Source organism: Marmota marmota, unplaced genomic scaffold (genome assembly GCF_001458135.2).
Source record: "Marmota marmota marmota unplaced genomic scaffold, marMar, whole genome shotgun sequence".
NCBI lineage: Eukaryota > Metazoa > Chordata > Mammalia > Rodentia > Sciuridae > Marmota > Marmota marmota.
The window spans coordinates 5,427,820-5,446,867 of NW_026000249.1; the positions used below are offsets into that span (position 1 = coordinate 5,427,820).

The 19,048-nt window shown below is 38.0% G+C and overlaps 1 protein-coding gene across 2 annotated transcripts in view; it reads right to left on the bottom strand.

Moving 5' to 3' along the window:
• Ace2 (angiotensin converting enzyme 2) overlaps positions 1-6,834 on the bottom strand; it is a 47,329-nt gene extending 40,495 nt beyond the window's left edge. Inside the window, exons 1-2 of one of the 2 annotated variants that reach the window (XM_048796344.1) lie at positions 6,622-6,834; positions 5,643-5,875 (exon numbers count right to left, since the gene is read on the bottom strand). In XM_048796344.1, coding sequence (XP_048652301.1) covers positions 5,643-5,858 — 216 coding nt within the window. In that variant the 5' untranslated portion in view covers positions 5,859-5,875; positions 6,622-6,834. Of the gene's footprint in view, positions 1-5,642; positions 5,921-6,621 lie in introns of both variants that reach the window. The other variant, XM_015488054.2, reaches the window with a different exon arrangement.
• Between the last annotated feature and the right edge of the window lie 12,214 nt (positions 6,835-19,048).

Consider the following 19,048-nt stretch of genomic DNA (forward strand, 5'->3'; position numbering starts at 1 on the left):
AAAAAAAAAAAAAAAGTGTGGGTCTCTAACTTCTGACAACTAAGAAGTATTTATGAAGTGTTCTTAGAGACCTTGCAGACTCCAGCTGGGCAGTCTTAAACGTGCACTCCAGTTTCATTGACAAGAGTTTGGAGCAGCTGTAGTTGGTACTACCAAATACTAAAACAATGAACCAGGCTGCCTCTACTAGCAATGGAATCTTGCTCTCTCCAAGGATAACAATGGTCCAGGACCACCTATGTTGCTGGAGAGTTTTCGGCTTCACTATTAAAAATCAAGTGTGTTCTTTCTAAAGTTGCTTTTAGGACTCTATACTGATTAAGTTTGATGCCCTCTATTATTTTAAGTTACATTCTTACAACTTGATCTAAGGATTGCCATACTAAGTCATATCCATAGGCTGACAAGTCCATTATCCTGATAGGTCAAAGTTACACCAAGGAGCAATATGGAAATAGCAGATTATCTTTAATAATGTTAAACTGATGGGATATAAACATACAAATGTCATGCTGATTCCCAAATTTCCCTTCCTGTATAAGTTGTCTGTTACTACAATGATACTATATAAGAAACAACCAAAAACCATAATGCCCTAAGTATTTATTGTTTATGTGTCTAGAATCACTGGGGCTTGGCAGGTAGCTCTGCCGATCTTGGCTAGATTTCCTTACAACTCTGGGAGTTGGCTTCTGCTTGGGCAACTGTTCCACGTGTCTCTGGTCTTCAGTTGGCTAGCCCAGGCAGGTTTTCTTGGCAAAGGCAAAAGATGCAAAGAACAAGCCCAATTATTCAAGTGCATTCCAAGCTTCTGCTTTCATCATTTCTGCTAACACAAACCAAGATGCATGATGAAGGACATAGTCACATAACCTGCTGTGGGACAGCACTGCAAACAGACTGACGTGACCTTAGACACTATTATAGGAAAGGATGAAGAACTAAGTCCATCAATGCAGTTGACCATACTTCCTTAAGCCACAGTGGATCTACAATTCACACATTTGCTTAAATACGTCAAAAAACCATTTACAGTTTTAAATGTCTCACGTTTTTTAGATTAAAGAATAGCTCAGTTTTACAAGTCTTATCAGTGTTGCCACCTTAGTGTAAATGGCACTTCCTTCTATTTACTCTAAATTTATCTCTATTGAGCTTTCAACTGTACTACCTTTCTAGTATTAAGAGGTTTAGCCAATATAGTTGTGAATACTCCATCCATCCTTTCTTGTTCCATCTCAAACTATTCAGATTTCTTTTTCATTTTGAGTCAGGTTTTCTGTAGCACCCAACTGCCTCTGATCCCCTTAAATCACTCTGATTGCTCTTTTTGGTGTAACAGTGTCCTTTTATAAAATTCTTCCTTTAAACATGGCCACTAGCATTATGTTTCTAAAGACATGGGAAAATGTTTTCTCTTATATCCACAACTGTCTAGACTATTGTGGTCATGGAAACTTATTCAGTCTTCAGGGAACAATCTTGAATGACTTCTAGGTTTTTTTCCTGAGTTAAAAATGATTTCTAACAACTCATTAGTTCCCAGGAGAAAGCCCACATATATCCAACCTGGATTTTCTAGATTACTTCTAATTTATGTCATTTTTACTATGTATTACAACTTTTGGTGGCAAGATTATTTATTATAATTTGATTTTTTTTCAAACATTTGCCTGTGCATTAATAATCTGCCCAAAATCTGCTTTATGGCACCTTATATTCATGTCATTGGAGAACATTTTTCAGAATTTATAAAACCTCTTTGAGGAAATAAACAAATATATCTTCTTAAGGTATAACGATATCAAGAATTGAAACACCAAGTGGCCTTAAAAATATTAATGGTAATTTCAAATATTTTACTTGCTTTCACTTGAGTGGATTATTGCTGAGCAAATGTTAAAACACTGGTGATTACAGGGGCAGTTATTTTCTCTGTCCAAGAAGTTCATTTATAGTTTAATTCCAAAGAAAATAAACCAGATCATCAGATAGTCTCATTAAAATAAATCCACACTGTTTTTAATTTAGCAAGTTAGTACATTTTATAAGAACAGATGTTGGTCTATAATAAAACATGAAGTCAGTAGTATATAAATTTATGGGGATGAATTCTCCCCTTTGTGCAGGAAAGGTTTGTTGTCAAGATACACAGTCAAAGGTTGATATTTGTTAATTCCTGACCCTGAGTTTGCTGCTTACAGGCCAAGAAGCAGGCAAAGGAAGGAACATTATGGCTGTTTCTGGGAACTGCACTGCCCCCAAGTTCATATCATTTCAGTAACTGCACTGTGAATATCAGAAGAGTCTCAGAGGTGGGAGACTCTCACTTTCCCTAGCTCTGACTTTTTCTGGTAAATATTTCTTTAAAAACCACCCACTGAGGGCAAGGGAGGATCGTAAGGAGGGGTGATATGATTAAAACATAATATATGCACGTATGGAAATGTCATAGGGAAATCCATTAATTTGTACAGTTAATATCAGTTAGTATTTATAATTTTTTTGTGTGGGTACCAGGGATTGAACTCAGGGGCACTCGACCACTGAGCCACATCTCAAGTCCTATTTTGTATTTTATTTAGAGATAGGGACTCACTGACTTGCTTAGCACCTTGCTTTGGCGGAGGCTGGCTTTGAACTTGCGATCCTCGTGTCTCAGCCTCCCCAGCCACTGGAATTATAAGTGTGCACCACCACGCCCAGCTTAGTATTTATAATTTTAAAAGGAAAAAAAAAACTACCTACTTGAGATAGCAGTGAGACTGTGGGACTTTCAGAATATAAAGTCCCTGAATAATATTATTGTCATCAACGTTGATGTAGAGAACTGCCAGACATGGTGCTAAGATTAAAGTCACATGCATTCAAACACATAAATTCACCAAACTCAGTAATCTGGTACAGCATAGACTATATCACTAGTATTATGATAATAATCTTCAGTTTATAGATGAGGTAATTGGGGCTGAAGGAAGTTAAGAAACTTGCTCAAGCTGGGTGCAATAGCAAATGTCTGTAATCCCAGCGGCTCGGGAGGATCACGAGTTCAAAGCCAACCTCAGCAATGGCAAGGCACTAAGCAACGCAGTAAGACCCTGTCTCTAAATAAAATACAAAATAGGGCTGGGGATGTGGCTCAGTGGTCAAGTGCCCCTGAGTTCAATCTCCAGTATCCAAAAGAAAGAAAGAAACTTACCCAAGACCCTCAATTTATAAGATTCAGAGGTAGTATTTGAACCTACCCAGAATAGGTCAGACCCCAGAGTCCACCCTTACTATAGCAGACACTTATACATGACCATAGTGTGTGCATATCCTTATAGCATAATAAATCTCAGCAATTCCTCGTCTTTTTTTGGGTGTGTGTGTGTGTGTGTGTGTGTGTTTGTGCGCACGCGCTGCTGGGATTTGAACCCAGGGCCTTGTGCATGTAAGGCAAGCACTCTACCAACTAAGCTATATCCCCAGCCTAGTTCTCTATTACATCTGCCACAGTACACAGTGCATTAGGAATCTCAAGATGTGATCAGAGAATAGAAGGAGCCACTTCCCTCCCCACCTTCCCAAGTAAATACACATAGGTGCCCCTGAGTGCATTTGTGCCCCTTCTTCACTGCTGAAGGAGATACAGGACCTCTCATTTGCTTCTTGCATTTAAATATTCTCAATGTTCCTTTAAAGTACTTATACCTTTCTTCCAGTTTAGCCACATTTAGTAATTTATTGTCTTTCATTTCATTTTGTACAATTCAAAAGTGATAACACTTTAATGATTCAGAGATGGTTTCAATGAACATCACTACCTCTCATTCCATAACATGCCTTCTCCACATCTGGGCTCTCAACAGAACTGTTACATGCTTCTTTAAAAATCCTAACTTTAGGACTGAGGTTGTGGCTCAGCGGTAGAGCACTCACCTAGCACATGCGAGGCGCTGGGTTTGATCCTCAGCACCACATAAAAATAAAAACAAATAAAAATAAAGGTATTGTGTCCAACTACAGCTAAAAAGTATTTTAAAAAAATCCTAACTCTGGGGTTGGGAATTTAGCTAGTGTCAGAGCACTTGCCTAGCATGTACAGGGTCCTGAGTTTGGTCCTTGGCCCTGGGAGAAAAAAAAAATCTAACTCCCTGCTGTCTCTCCCTCCAGAGATGGCTCACATTCTCTCCTGAATGTGTATTTCTTGATCTATCCCCAAAGGTGCCTCTTTTGAGATGACCCACAATCTCCCTTGAATGTGTATCTGCTTTCCTAAATAAATCTGTCTCTGAAAACAAAAAACCCAACTCCTTCTCATACTAATAACAATGATGTCTTACTGTTCTCCCATGCCCACAAGCATCAAGCACTGTTCTTGTGGTTTTAAGACTAAATTAGTCTTCATAGCAATGCTATGAGGCACATATGAGTATTAGTTACTTTTTTCACAGATGAAGAAAATAAGGCTGACAAAAGCTAATTAAGTAGCTCAACTTCGCCCACCTAAAAAGTGGTGGAATCAGAATTTGGATGTAGGTAGTCCAGCTCTAGCTTTTGGGTATTATTCTAGTATACCTCATCATCACCCATGAACCATTGAGCCGAGAATGAAAAGAAACCCACAAAACTCTGCAATCACCTCTAACAGAAATCAAATAAAAATGGAGGGGGTTCAATGATGAGATGAAGAGAGGTAATACCAAAATGTAAGATAGGACAAAACATCTTCTATGATAGCACTGGGCTGTCAAAATCTCCTGGCTTTCCTCTTAACTTTAGAAAATAGAAAAAAAAATAGCTTGGGGGATTTCAAATGAGGCAGCAATTCTCAGATTGAATCTGTTCAGTGAATAGTAATTATTTAAATTAAACATGCAACACACTAATCATTTGGAAAAAAAAAAACAAGCTTCCAAACTATAATACTTTCGAAAGAAGGAACTTGCTGCACAAATAACACAATTTTTTTTTCTCAAATTAATTGTGTGATTTTTCCAGCACTTAACTGTGTAAGGATACTGCTTAGGGAATCTGTGAAAAATTTCTTAAATCCTTGTACTTGTCAAATAAAGCATTTTGCTTTCCTAGAACTTTCTGAGATTTTTTTTTTCAGAACTGGTTTAATCATAGTTTTTCTTGGAGGGCTCTTCTGTCACTCTTGGAAGTCCCTCAGAACTCCGTGACAATGAAAGAAGGAATTCCCAAGTCCAGTCTCACCCAACCCCTGGTTAGCTTAATTACTAGCTGGTTCATTCAGTAAGCCTCCAGTTGCATTTTTTAGTCAATATGTCATTTTAGTCTTTATATATCCCTGTTGACATTATAGACTAGAGAAAATTATTAACTCAATTACAGTAGCATTTCCATGAAATGCTTTATAACTCGGACTATAATGACAATTATTATGATCACGTTGTAAAGCATATTGTTTCTAGAATCTGGACTGAGACCAGTGAATGATTTTGCAGACATTTTTTCAAATGAACTCCAAGGTCAATTAAGTTTAGTCATCTGGGACTACAGAATCAGGGATATAAAGGCAAACTTCCAGGCTTAGAGCTCAAGAGATTTCTTTCATTTCCCTTTTTAGTTTTATGGGCAGTAGTTCTAATCTGTAAGAAGCAACAAATACCCGCTGTGTAAACATGAGAACTCACCATCTTTTGGGTATTCTCCTTTGTGATATTTGTGTTATAATTCCAAGAAGCAAGTGAACGTTGATAATCCAGGTCTTCAGCTTCCTGGTTAAACTTGTCCAAAAATGTCTTGGCCAGTTCCTCGATGGTGGACTGAGCAGCAGTCACAGCAACAAAGCTGAGAAGGAGCCAGGAAGAGCCTAACATCTTTCCCCGTGCGCCAGGACAGGATCCCATCCACTGAACAACTTTCCCTAGAGTAAAATTTCCTCATGAGTTTTTTCTCTTCAGCCTTTGAACTTGGGTTGGGCATTGAGGAGGGAACACACACACACACACACACACCAAAAAAAAAAAAAAAAAAAAAAAAAAAGGAGGAGGAGGAGGAGGAGAAAACGAAGAAGAAGAAAACAGTAAACAATCTGCTGAACCAATATAAACCTAATCCTGGAGAGGACAGATATGTAAACAGATTTTAGAATGATATTCTTTAAAGTAAAACAAATAAAGACATGTTATTCATTAATCCTAGAAAACCTTAGCTCTCCTAGCACTTTATGGCTAAATCAAAACTTGTACATTTGGTTAATATATTCCCCCCAAACTGTTAAATATACACTGAGGGTATTATGATTTTTCAGTAATGGAGAGGGTTAGAATTAGAAATCATGGGGTAATGTTGGCATTTATGTTTTTCTGATAATTCCACTAATATTCAGTTATTCCTCTTTTATTTTTATTTCCAGCTCATGTTCACAGAAACTCAGTAGTTGGGTAATATTTTCCCTTTTAAAGACTTTGTCTTTATAAAATCCATTTTTTGGATTAATTTTAATTTCCATGGCCATTTTTTTTTTTAATTATGAGATTACTCTCCACTACATGGGCTAAGGCTCTGATCTAGCTGTGGAAAACTTCAAACGGCTCATTTTCATCTTATTAGATGACCATGTTAAACACCAGTTCTAAGGCTGACTTGATGTCCTTCCCTTTCACTTACCTGTTCAAAACTCAGTTGAAGCTAAAGAGAAGTAAGAAATGCTGCCACATGTATGAAATCCAAAGAGTGCCCATGTCAAGTTCTGGTCATCCATAGCCATAGGATCATGGCAAGAGAACAGAGAGATTTTAGTGGTTATCCTGTTGAATCTCAGGAGCTGGCATAGTGTTCTCAGTACCAGGGTGTAAGCATGTCACAGATAAAAGAGAGCAGCAACTTCAAATGGCAGGGCTCATGGACCTGCTTGATTGTGATTATGAAACCTTCATGCAGAGAAAACATTTCTTCACCCAGAAAAACAAGTCTTCCAGGTTCAGATGAAATGGCAATAACCAAGCCTTAAAAAAAATTCTCACTACTTAACTTTATTCCAAATTATGCATGTTATTATAAATAAGAAAGAAACAATAACTGTTCAAAGTGCTTTGTGTTGTAATATTTTAAATTTTTTATTGGTATACTATAATTATACATAATAATGGAATTCATTATGCCATATTCATATATGCACATATTTTATTTAAGCATCATAACAAACCTAAAGGCAAATATTTTTATTGCCATTTTATTGCTTATGAAATTGCTCATAAAATTACTAAACTTCAATAATCAGTGGTGGAGATGAGGCATAGATCCACAGTCTGATTCTACAATATAGACCCTTAACTAAATATAGTCTACAGTCTAAGAGTGGTCATGGAGCTATAGTTAAAGAACAGCAGAGAGACTTGTGCCTTTAGTGAAGATGATGGATTTGGTACTACTACATCAAATATGAATCTAAAACATACTATCATTTGACAAAACAAAGTGGTTGACAAATTTAAATAACAAGAAAGAATGTTTAAAGAAAGTGAGATTAGGGGGTGATCAGTGTAGAAGTTTCAGTAAGGCTCCTCTTACATTCAAGGAAGCTGAAATCCACTCGCTTCTCTCACATATTAGGAGAAAAACAGGCTATAAAAACGGAAATAGCACATAAGTCTTTGAACAAAGAGTTGAGCTGTTACTTGAATAAAAGTTGAAACAATTCTCTATTCAGGTAATTTCCCGTATGAGATATTTAGGTTTGGGGGTGAAAATACAGTAGTCCAAAATCAATTCTCTCAGGCAAAAAATAAGATCAACATAATCAAATTGAAATGGAGAAAGCAAGAACCAAAATTCAAGCTAAAAATAGGTGGACAAGAAGCCTGAGATAAGAGTGAGACAGGAAAATGCTGGAAGCCAATAAACTTTGACAAGCAAGGGAAATGGAGGAATTGTTTACAGTGATTCTGTAGGAAAATGAGCTCATGATGCACAACTGCAAGCACTGACTAGAGTTTTGGAATTTGTGTTCATTCTCCATCGAGAAGATATGATGTTCTGATAGAATGAAAAGAATCCATGAAAACCCAAGGGGATGGGATCCAGTAAAACAACTGGCCCAAAGGAATGTATTGTCTTTAAGAAATCATGGAGAAGCAGAAAAAAATTAGAAGACTGAACATACAAGAAAGCTATTCTAACTTTCAAAAGTGCTGGAGGTGGGGGTTCATTTCAAAAGGATAGAGGAATGAGTTTGACCTTGACACTTGACAAAAACATAATTTTTAGAACGTGATTTGCACTTGGAAAAATGTGTATCTACTTCACTGGGAATAAGCCAGATGTTGCCTCTGATAAAAGAACACAATAGGTTTTTTTTTTTTTTAAAAAGCCATAGTTTATCTTCCATTTTAACAAGGGATTTAATAAAACAAAGCGCTATGACTAGGTCCAAATGTCCCCTGAAACAACTACACAGTAGAAGATTAGGCAGTCTGATCAAAAAGAGTTCACGTCCAAAACAACAATAATCCTGGTTCAACCATTACTTGCTGACTACCTACTGCACCAGGTACTGTTTTATACGTTAGATATACACCAATAAATAAGGCTGTTACTATCCTATTATGTGAGGTGAGGGAAAGAAACAAAGAGTTGATGATAAATGCTATGACTATGATAAGCAGGAAATAAGGGAAAGACAATAAGAAGTGCAGAGATTTTTCTGCAAGGACAGCCTCTCAAAGAGGTGACATTTGAGCAGAGAGCTATGTGGATAACGAGGGGAAGACTTTTCCAGACAGGGGAACCAGAAAGTACAAAGGGTATGGAGGAAGCTAGGGGCCATACCAGGAGGGCCTTAGAGCACTTGGGCTTTTACTCTAAGCAATGTGGGAAGACAATGGAAGGCTTCAAGCAGAGCGAGTATCTGGCAAAAGTTTTTTTTTTTTTTTTAAATATTTATTTTTTTTTAGTGTTTGGCAGACACAACATCTTGGTTTGTATGTGGTGCTGAGGATCGAACCCGGGCCGCACGCATGCCAGGCGAGCATGCTACCGCTTGAGTCACATCCCCAGCCCTGGCAAAAGTTTTAATAGGATCAGTCCACCTGCTGCTTAGAGAACAGTTAATGAATTCCTGCAGCAGCCCAGCCAAGATGATTGAATAAAAGCTTCATATCAACTATAAATCCAACTTGGATGCCCAAACAAAAAGTAAATCCATCTTAGACTATAGTGGACTGTGCTAATAGAAGTATGAGATACAAAATAATCTAGATAATAAATAAATAAATAAATAATCTATGTTCAAGTTGAGAGAGATACAAGAGACTATCCAGAGGAAAATAAATAAGATAGTAGATGGATCTAAAATAATATAATTTAAAGAACAGTTCAGATTTGGGAAGACTTGGGGTAGGCAACTCTCCTCAATCGTGGCACTGTCATTGAGACAAAGACTTAGATAAGATAGTGAATTTACTCTTCCACTTATTAGCTATATGACTTAAGGCACTTAATATCCTCCCTGAACCTAATTTCTTTACTGAAAAGCTGATGATAATATTATATCCACCTTAAAGGAATGTTATATTATATGAATAACATAAGAGTGTATATAACAATACCAGAAGCCTAATAATAAAAGATGCTTAAAATGAAAGAAGCAGTGTAATAAATAATAAACTTCCACACTAAAATGTTTAAGCAAACCATTTGCAGGTTCATCTTACAAGGACACTGCAGTAGAGCTTAGCTGAGTTTGACTCAAAGGTTTATTTGGCCTATAGGATTCTGCATTGTTGAAGTTTGCTAACCTGTGCTGAAATAGCAGGCTTGAGGAGCTCACCGATAGAATGAGCAGGGTCATTTGTGAAAGGAAAAGGGAGTCAGCCAGGGAGTCTGCATGAATTCAGCCACGGAAAAACTGTCAAGTGCTCTGATCATCAAATTTGGTCCTGGTACAAAACATCATATATAAAGATAGGAGAAAACTTGAGTCAATCACTGCTAACTTGAGGGACAAAAAAATGTGGTGAATGTAAATGATTCCTCCCAAAGTTCACATATTTTTGTCTTTGTGATGCATATACTTCATACACAGACTTTTCATAGCAATGTTTGTAGATGGGAATTGTGAGATCCATTTTATAATTAAGGAAACTGAGCTTCTTAGTGTTCCCATGATGCCCAAATTCCTACAACCGATAGGCAGTGGAGCTGTTTTTGATCCCAGGCTGTTTACAAGGTTTCTTTCTTCTCTCCATGGAGCCATAGATTCAGTTATCTGCTAACCTCATGTAGGAATAGTAAATCCCTTGTCAATCTTTCATATTCTGAGAGCAAGAAAACCCACATTAAGTAAAAGTAAAATTTACTGCTATGATTATACCAGTTTCATATTTTGAAACTATTTCAGATAGAAATTTTTCCAAACTATATTTTATCCTAATAGGGTTGTTGCTTGGATATTCGTGTGTGTGTGTGTGTGTGTGTGTGTGTGTGTGTGAGAGAGAGAGAGAGAAGGGAAGAGAAGAGAAGAGAGGAGAGGAGAGAGAGAGTGTGTGTATGTGTGTGTGTGTGTGTGCATGTTCAGATGACTCAGTGTAATCATCTGGAACATTGTTTACTGACTAGGCTATAATGCGACAATGTCTTCAGGGCTTTATATTAAATGATTGCAAATACTTTATTGCTATTAATTCTACTGTCTCTGCACATTCGCTTCCTGGAATATTGACTTCTAGTAGCCCTACCCACCACAAATCTCCTCCCTGTTTTTGATCTGCTGTCTGCTAAGATTTAAATGGAAACTAGATAACCATGAAGGTCCATCAGGAATTTCCCTTTTCATAGGCTCAAACCACAGGATAGGTCTTTACTCTGCAAGAGCAAAGTGCATAGACTTTGAGATCATGTTTCTCTTGCTGCTCAACTTTTTTACAGATTTCCAACTGAGTCACAAACGGTGAGGTTGCCTAATAGTTATAGGAAAACCTCTTCTAGTTCCCCAACTTGAGAGGATAACTTTAGTAGACATCAAAGAAGAAAGAATGTTTTGTATAATTCAACATTTTTTAAAATATTCTTTTTAAAGTTGTAGATGGGCACAATACCTTTATTCTATTTGTTCATTTTTATGTGGTGCTAAGTATTGAACCCAGCGCCTCACACATGCCAGGCAAGCACTTTACCACTGAGCCACAACCCCAGCCCTTATCTTAACATTTAGTAATGCTTTTGACAGGAAGAAGAAAGGCTGTCAGGAATACAAAGCACAGAGAAATTTAAAAGTTTACATGGCCAAGAACTGTTTCCATTTAGTACAATTGATTTTGACCACATGTTTATCACATAAAGTGAATTTATAAGTGCTTTACAAAACATAAATAACCAGTTGGCTTTTCTGCCTAAAGGAAAAGCTAAAAGCTCTTTCCTGTTTACATTTTAGTCTTGTAGCAGTCTGTTTTCCCTACAGATAGAGCAAAGATAATCTTCATTAACCAACTTGACAAATATTTTCAACAGAGTTCAAATTTGTAAGGATAAACTGCATTCCAGGGAGGTTGTACTGATTACGACTGGCTTAATTTTATGACAGTACACTGCTTGCCTCAGTACTCCTAATTTATTTTCACACCTAGACACTACAAACTATATTAGAACAAGGGAGCCACTAATATAAATTTACATCTTAGGCCCCAAGCTTCAAAAACCTGAGACTTCATTCTAAATGAAATGGGATCCATAGCAGAGTTCAAACAAAGGAGTGACATGGTCTTATTTATATTTAAGAGGAATCAATTTGGCCCAAATGTAGTGTGTTCTCCATACAGCAGCCAGAGTGATTTCTCTGGGCAGAGAGACCAGTGAGGAACTACTGCTGCAATAACCCATGGGGCATCTGATAGTGGATTTGTAGCAGCAGTGGAGTTGATACAATGTGGTTGAACTATGTTTTTTGAGGTTTTGCTTTGTTTCATTTTGTCTCCTAAATTTTTAAATTGGTGTATTATATATTTGTACATAATCATGGGACTTATCATTACATATATGTACATGCACAAGATATAGTAATACAATTTGGCCAGTATCTCTCTCTAGCACTTTCCCCCTCCTTCCCACATCCCATCCCCTGGTCCCTTTCCTCTGCTGATCTCACTTTGGTTTTCTTGAGATCCTCCCCCACCTCTCTTTTCCTTTTACCTCTCTAGCTTCTGCATATGAGATAGAATACACAACCCTTGACTTTCTGAGTTTTACTTATTTCACTTAAATATAATGATCTCTAAATCCATTCATTTCCCTGCAAATGACATAATTTAATTTTTCTTTATGGCTGAATATAACTCCATTGTGTGTACATACCACATTTTCTTTATCTATTCATCCATCCATCAATAGACACATAGGCTGGTTCCATAGTTTGACTATTGTGAATTGTGCTGTTATAAATATGGGTATGCATGTACCACTTTAGCATGATGCCTTTAATTCCATTTTTTTTTTGTACCAAGGGTGCTTAACCACTGAGCCACAGCTCCAGCTTTATTTTATTTTTTAACTTTGAGACAAGTTCTCACCAAGTTGAAAGGGCCTTGCTAAGTTGTTGAGGCTGGTTTTGAACTCTTGATCCTCTTGCTTAGCCTCTTGAGCTGCTGGGATTACAGGCATGTGCCACCATGCCTGGACGATGACTTTAATTCTTTAGGATAATGCTGAGGAATGGTACAGCTGGGTCATATGGTGGTTCCATGCCTAGTCTTTTCAGGAAATCACTACTGATTTCCATAGTGGTTGTACTAATTTACAATCCCACCAACAGTGTAAAAGTGTTCCTTTTTCTTCACATCCTCTCCAACATTTATCTATCTCTCTATTGATTTATTTTGGTACCAGGGATTGAACTCAGGGACACTCAACCACTGAGCCACATCCCCAATCCTTTTTTCTATTTTATTTAGAGACAGGGTCTCAATGAGTTGCTTAGGGCCTCACTAAGTTGCTAAGGCTGACTTTGAACTCGCAATCCTCCTGCCTTAGCCTCCCAAGATGCTGGAATTATAGGCATGCACCACCGTGCCCACCTCCAACATTTATTATTAACTGTATTCTTGATGACTGCCATTCTGAATGGTGTGGGATGAAATCTCAATGTATTTGGATTTGCATTTTCCTAACCTCTAATGATGTTGAATATTTTATTATATATTTGTTGGCCATTTGTATTTCCTCTTTTGGAAAGTCTCATTTGCCTACTTATTAATTGGGCAATTTGATTTTTTTAGGTATAAAGTTTTTGAGTTCTTTACATAATATTCCAGATATTAATCCTCTGTCAGAAGAATAGCTAGCAAAGATTTTCCTCCCACTCTGTAGGTTCTTTTCACATTCCTAATTGTTTCCTTTGCCATGAAGAAGCTTTTCAATTTGATGCCATCGCATTTATTAACTTTTGGCATTATTTCCTGAGCTTTAGGGGTCCTATTGAGAAAGTTGTTGCCCGTGTCTATATGCTGGAGTATTGACCCTATGTTTTCTTCTAGGAGTTGCATAGTTTTTGACCGTCTTTGTCTCTTCTGATTAATTTTGTTTTACAGTCTGCTTTGACAGATATCAGAGTAGCTACTCTTGCTTTTTTTTCTCCATTTGCATAATTTCCATCCTTTCACTTTCAGTCTCTGTCTTTGCCCATAAGGTGTGTCTCTTGCAAACAGCATCAAGTTGGGTCTTGTTTTTTAAACCATTCTGCCAGCCTATGTCTTTTAATTGATTAATTGAGGCCACTTATACTCACGTTATTATATAGAGATGTTTATTAATTTCTGCCATTTTGATTTATTTATAATGTTTAATTTGGTTCTGTTTTTCATTTACTTAGCTATTCTTCAAATGAGATTTGTTCATTCATGAGCTCTGGGGTTTCTTTTTTATTTCTTCTTTGTGAAGTATTTCTTTAAGTAAGTTCTGTAGTGTTAGTTTAGTAGGCATGAATCTTTCTGATTTTGAAAAATAGCTTTGCTGGATATAGCGGTCTTGGTTGATAGTTTTTTTTTTTTTTTCAGAACTTGGAATACATCATTCCAAGCCCTCCTGATTTTTAAAGTTTGTGCTAAGAAAAGCAGAAGTGATTCTGATTGGCTTTCCTCTAAATATAAACTTACATTTTTCTTTTTAGGCTTTAAAAATTCTGTCCTTGTTTTGTATATTGGGCATTTTAATTATAATGTGTCATGGAGAGGTTTTATTTTTTTTGGGGGGGGCTACTGGGAATTGAACCCAGGGGCACCTAACCACTGAGCTACATTCCTAGCCCTTTTTTGTATTTTGTTTAGAGACAAGAGCTCACTGAGTTGCTTAGTGCCTTGCTAAGTTGCTGATGCTGGCTTTAGACTTGCAATCCTCCTGCGTCAGCTTCTCAAGCTGCTGTTATTACAGACGTGCACCACTGTGCCCGATGAGAGGTTCTTTTTTGATCTTGTCTATTTGAAGTTCTGAATGTCTACTTTATCTGGATGTTCATCTCACTCTGAAGGTTTGGAAAATTTTCTGTTTTTATTTATGTGAAGAGGTTATCTATTCCATTAGCCTGCATCTCACAACCATCCTCAATTCCAGTAATTCTTAAACTTAGTCTCTTAATGTTGTCCCAGAGTTCTTGTATATTCTGATCACGGTTACTTATTTTCTTTTCTTTAATGCTGTCTGAATGTTCAAGGTTGGCTACTTTGTCTTCTAGCTCTGTGATTCTATCTTCAGCATGATTGGCTCCGTTAGAGAGACTATCAACTTAACATTTTATTTGATTTATTGTGTCCTTCATTTCTAAGATTTCTGTTTGGTTCTTTTTCAACATTTTATCTCCTTATTGAATTTCTCATTCATATCCTGTACTGACTTCCTTAATTCATTCAGTTGTTTTTTAGTGTTCTCTTAGAAATCATTGGTCATTTTTATAATGACTCTTTTGAATTCTTTATCTGATATATCACTCATTTCAATATCTTTGGGGTCAGTTGCTGGTGAATTATGAACTTTAGGTAGTGGCATGTTGGCTTGTTTTTTCATATTTCCTGTATTTCTCTGTTGGGTTTTATACATCTGTTAAGAGGGACTTCTCTTCCACTTTTATTTGTGGGCCTTTTTAGGGCAGTCTTCACTTGCCAAAGTGTCCTACAGTGATCTTAACTGAGAGCCCCTTGTAGGTTTTGGTATCCACTGCTTTGGTGTTAATTCTGTTTTTGCTGTAGCAATGCATGTCCATAGGTGGGACCTGGTAGCCCATCCCTAGCTGTTTCTACTTGGGGTCTAGTCATTAGTTTGTTTTTCCCCCGTTTATTGGTGCATTAAAGTTGTACATAATGATGGGATTTGTTGTTATATATTTATATATGCACACAGTATAACAATATAATTTGGCTAGTGTCACTCTTTACCACTCCCTCTCCCTCTTTACTTTGATCCCTTTTCTCTACTGATCTCTAGTTCTCTACTGATCTTCTATTCTTTGTACTGAAGTATAGCTGAAGATTGAGTGTCATTAATTTGCAGGTGGAGCAAGGTGTGCAACAAAGTCTCTGTCCTGTGAACTTGTAGTGTCCCTATATGTCCCAGCACCTCACAAAAAAGGGGTAAACAAATCATAGCATCAACCAACGCAACAATAAACAGTATTAAAATAAATACCTAGTCCCCACTGTGATATCTACAATGTTAATTACCACAAAAAAAAAAAAAAAGAAAAGAAAAGAAATGGTGGGGTCAGCAATTACCAACAGCAAAAACGATAAGTAAACATAAAGTAGGTCTGGCACTGAAGCAAACAATAGGTGTCAACTATGTTATCCATAGCAGGAATAATTGCAACATTACTAACGGTGGGAGCAGGAATTATAAAAACCAATAAGTTCTAAAAGATAGTAAAAATACAGTTAAGAGAAAAGAAGATGTGATAGGAAGGTAGAAAAGATTTTACAATTTCAAAAAGCAAACAGAGAAAATGCAGAAGAGATATAGCAGATGATGGTTATAAGGAAGGAGAAGAAACAAAGGGAGAGAAAAATAGAGAATAATGGAATTTGGCTGCTAGCAGGAGAATAAAAGAAAAAGAGAAATGAGAGAAATAAATGAAAACAATACAAAACAAAACCAAAACACACAAACCAAAAATCCTAACCTTTAAAAGTCAAGGCAAGGAAAATGAACTATATTTTCAAAAGGCTAAAAATGAGGGGAAAAAATCCCCCAATATGCATATGTATATATGTCCATGAACCAATCAGCATAGCAAGCGCATGTACATACACACAGGAAAAAGATTCTTAATGGTCAAAATAGTCAATGAGAATGAACAGTCACTGTCTATGCCCAGCTGTCCCTTCTTTTCATTTCTTCTTTTTTCCCCCCACCCTGTACTGGGGATTGAATCCAGGGGTGCTTAACCAACTGAGCCATAGCCCAGTACTATGTATGTATGTATTTATTTTAAGACAGGGTCTCTCTAAGTCTCTTAGGCTGGCCTTGAAGTTGTAATCCTCCAGCCTCAGCTCCCCAAATCACTGGGATTACAGGTGTGAGCTATCACACCCAGCTTTCCATTTCTTCCTGAGCTATGTACTGAGAACGAGAGCAGAAGCTGGGGGTTGTTAACTCCTTCCTCATTTGGTGTTGCTCTCCCAGCTGCCAGTTAGAGGGGCCTAAGACTGAAGATGGTTAAAGTAAGTCCCAGAATCCCCTCTCACCAGAATGAGATAGGATGGAATGGGAAGTACTGACAGTTGGAGTCTTTGCAGAGACCAGATTGGTGTTGCAGAGTTCTATAAGGGGGAGTTCTGGCAGCTGGTGCTTAGGTCTAATCAGGCCTCAGGGGTTTGGGTGTGTGGTGTCTGCTCTAGGGAGATTAAATCAACATACCCCTAGGGCCTGGCTCTCGGTGGGGAATCTGGATCTCAGAAGCCTCCCCAAAATTCTATTCATGGGGGCAGGAGAGCCAATCCTCCATACACCCTGCAGCCCACGAACACAGCCTTCCTGGGCTTAGTCCCTCAGAGTATGGACACTCGCCTGCCCAGATTCCCCACCTGCTTCAGCTGCTCCTCAGCCGCCAGTCTCAAAGGAGCAGCGAGTTGGCTCCCTTTTGCTTTTCCAACTTGAATCCTCCTGTGTAAAATCTTCCCTGTGCCCGTTTTGCTACCGTTCTGTTAGGTCCACCCTAAGCCCCACAGCAGGCGCTCACCGGGACAGGGTGGCAGTGTTTGCTGAGATCCCCGGACTCCTGCCGCAGCTGCAGCAGCGTGGCCACCTGGAGATGGCTCCGCCTCAGCTCTCCGCACCAGTTGGGAAACACAGGGCGCTTTTCAAACACCAGTGCACAGTGCAGCCTCTGGATCAGCTAAGTTCAGGCTGCTTTTCTGATCTCAAGTTTTTCTGTACCAAATCTGTCCATTGTGCTCTGTGTGTTCTCCCTTCCCCTGGGGCCAACCAGCGCTGCTACTGCTGTTGCTGCCACAACCGGCTAGGCTCCAATGTCCTCTTTCTTCTTTGTTTAAAGTACCCCCATTTCAGAGTCTCTAAGACACTCTGGCTAATATTGGATTTTTAGTGAAATCCCTCTTTCACCCACCTCGTTGAGAAGCAGTATTCCCGCTGTTTGAATCCCAAGCCACCGAGCAAGTAGGAATGCACCCTTCCTCTAGGCCGCCATCTTGAATCTCCCCCTGTGGTTGGATTTTGAATACATTTTGTAAGTAAAGCTAACCGGAATTGCTGGTGAGTTGGAATCAGGCTATGAAAGAAAGTGAGAATGAAGGATCACTCCAGCATTTTTGATTTTCCAACTTGAATCCTCCTGTGGATTGAACAACTAGAAGGAATGAAGTTGACATCAATTTACATGGTAAAATAGCTATGGAAAGAAGACTAGGAGTTCATTAGAGTATGTGATATTCGTTAGAAAGTCAAGTGAAGATGTTGGGAAGGCAACTGGATATCTGGAGTTTGGCAGAGAGGTAAGGGATGGAGGTATATATTTGAAAATTGTTAGCTGAAGATGGTTAGTCCAATATATCTTTTCAGCTAAGACCAAGAAGAAAAGATCTTACTTCTTCAGGATTCATGGTGTGCTGAAAATTATTACTTAGTTCAGATCTGAAGAGAGAAATGAGATATACAAATAAGAAAAAAAGTTATTGAAACAAACTATCCTACAGAAGTCACACTGAGTTTTAAGAAGTTGGCCAGAGATGGGTGTGGTGGTGCATGCCTATATATTCCCAGAAGCTCAGGAGGCTGAGGCAGGAAGATTGCAAGTTCAAAGCCAGCCTTAGCAAGTTAGTGAGGCCCTAAGCAACTTAGAGGGACATTGTCTCAAAATGTAAATAAATAAATAAATAAATAAATAAAAAGGCCTGAGGATGTAGCTCACTGGTTAAGTAAGTGTCCCTGGGTTCAAGCCCCTCATATCAAAAAAAAAAAAAAAGTTGGCCAGATTATCACATATTTTTCCTAATTTATAGCAAAGTAGAAGTGTCTCAGAAGCACAGAGTGATTGAGTTGATGGAAGTTGTAGGTTCAGGGAAGGCAGCAAGCATGAAAAGTAGTCAATGTAAAGGGATTTAGACTCAATTTGGGTTAAGGCTGCAATATTAGTGGGAATTCAAAGCATTGGAAGACTCATTTTAAAGTTTTCTATGTGAAGATCCTATCTCTCACCTAGAATTTGAAGGTGACTGAAGAATTTTACATTTTGCAATGCTTCCTAATTGGTTCTATATATCTTAGAATAAGCCTTTGTTCTTTTTGGCTTCTACCTCAGTTTATGAACTAAGTATAAGAGTCATGCTTTCTGATCCAGCAGAAAATGTTCAACAGTTGTTGTCATCTTGAGGTGTAGCAGACTTATATCATTGGAAACCTCATTTTATCCCTCCCTGCTCATCTTCTAAGGGATCTGTCTAGTTGGGTCATAAGTAGGTCTTGGCCAAGCATAATCCCCAACCTCTGTATTCATTCAGAGTCTATCAACCTGAAAAAGGAGATCTCACAGAGAGTTAATGGAACAATACCCAGATGGAAACAGTTGTACTAATTTCCAAGGATGATCCTAGTAATATTGATA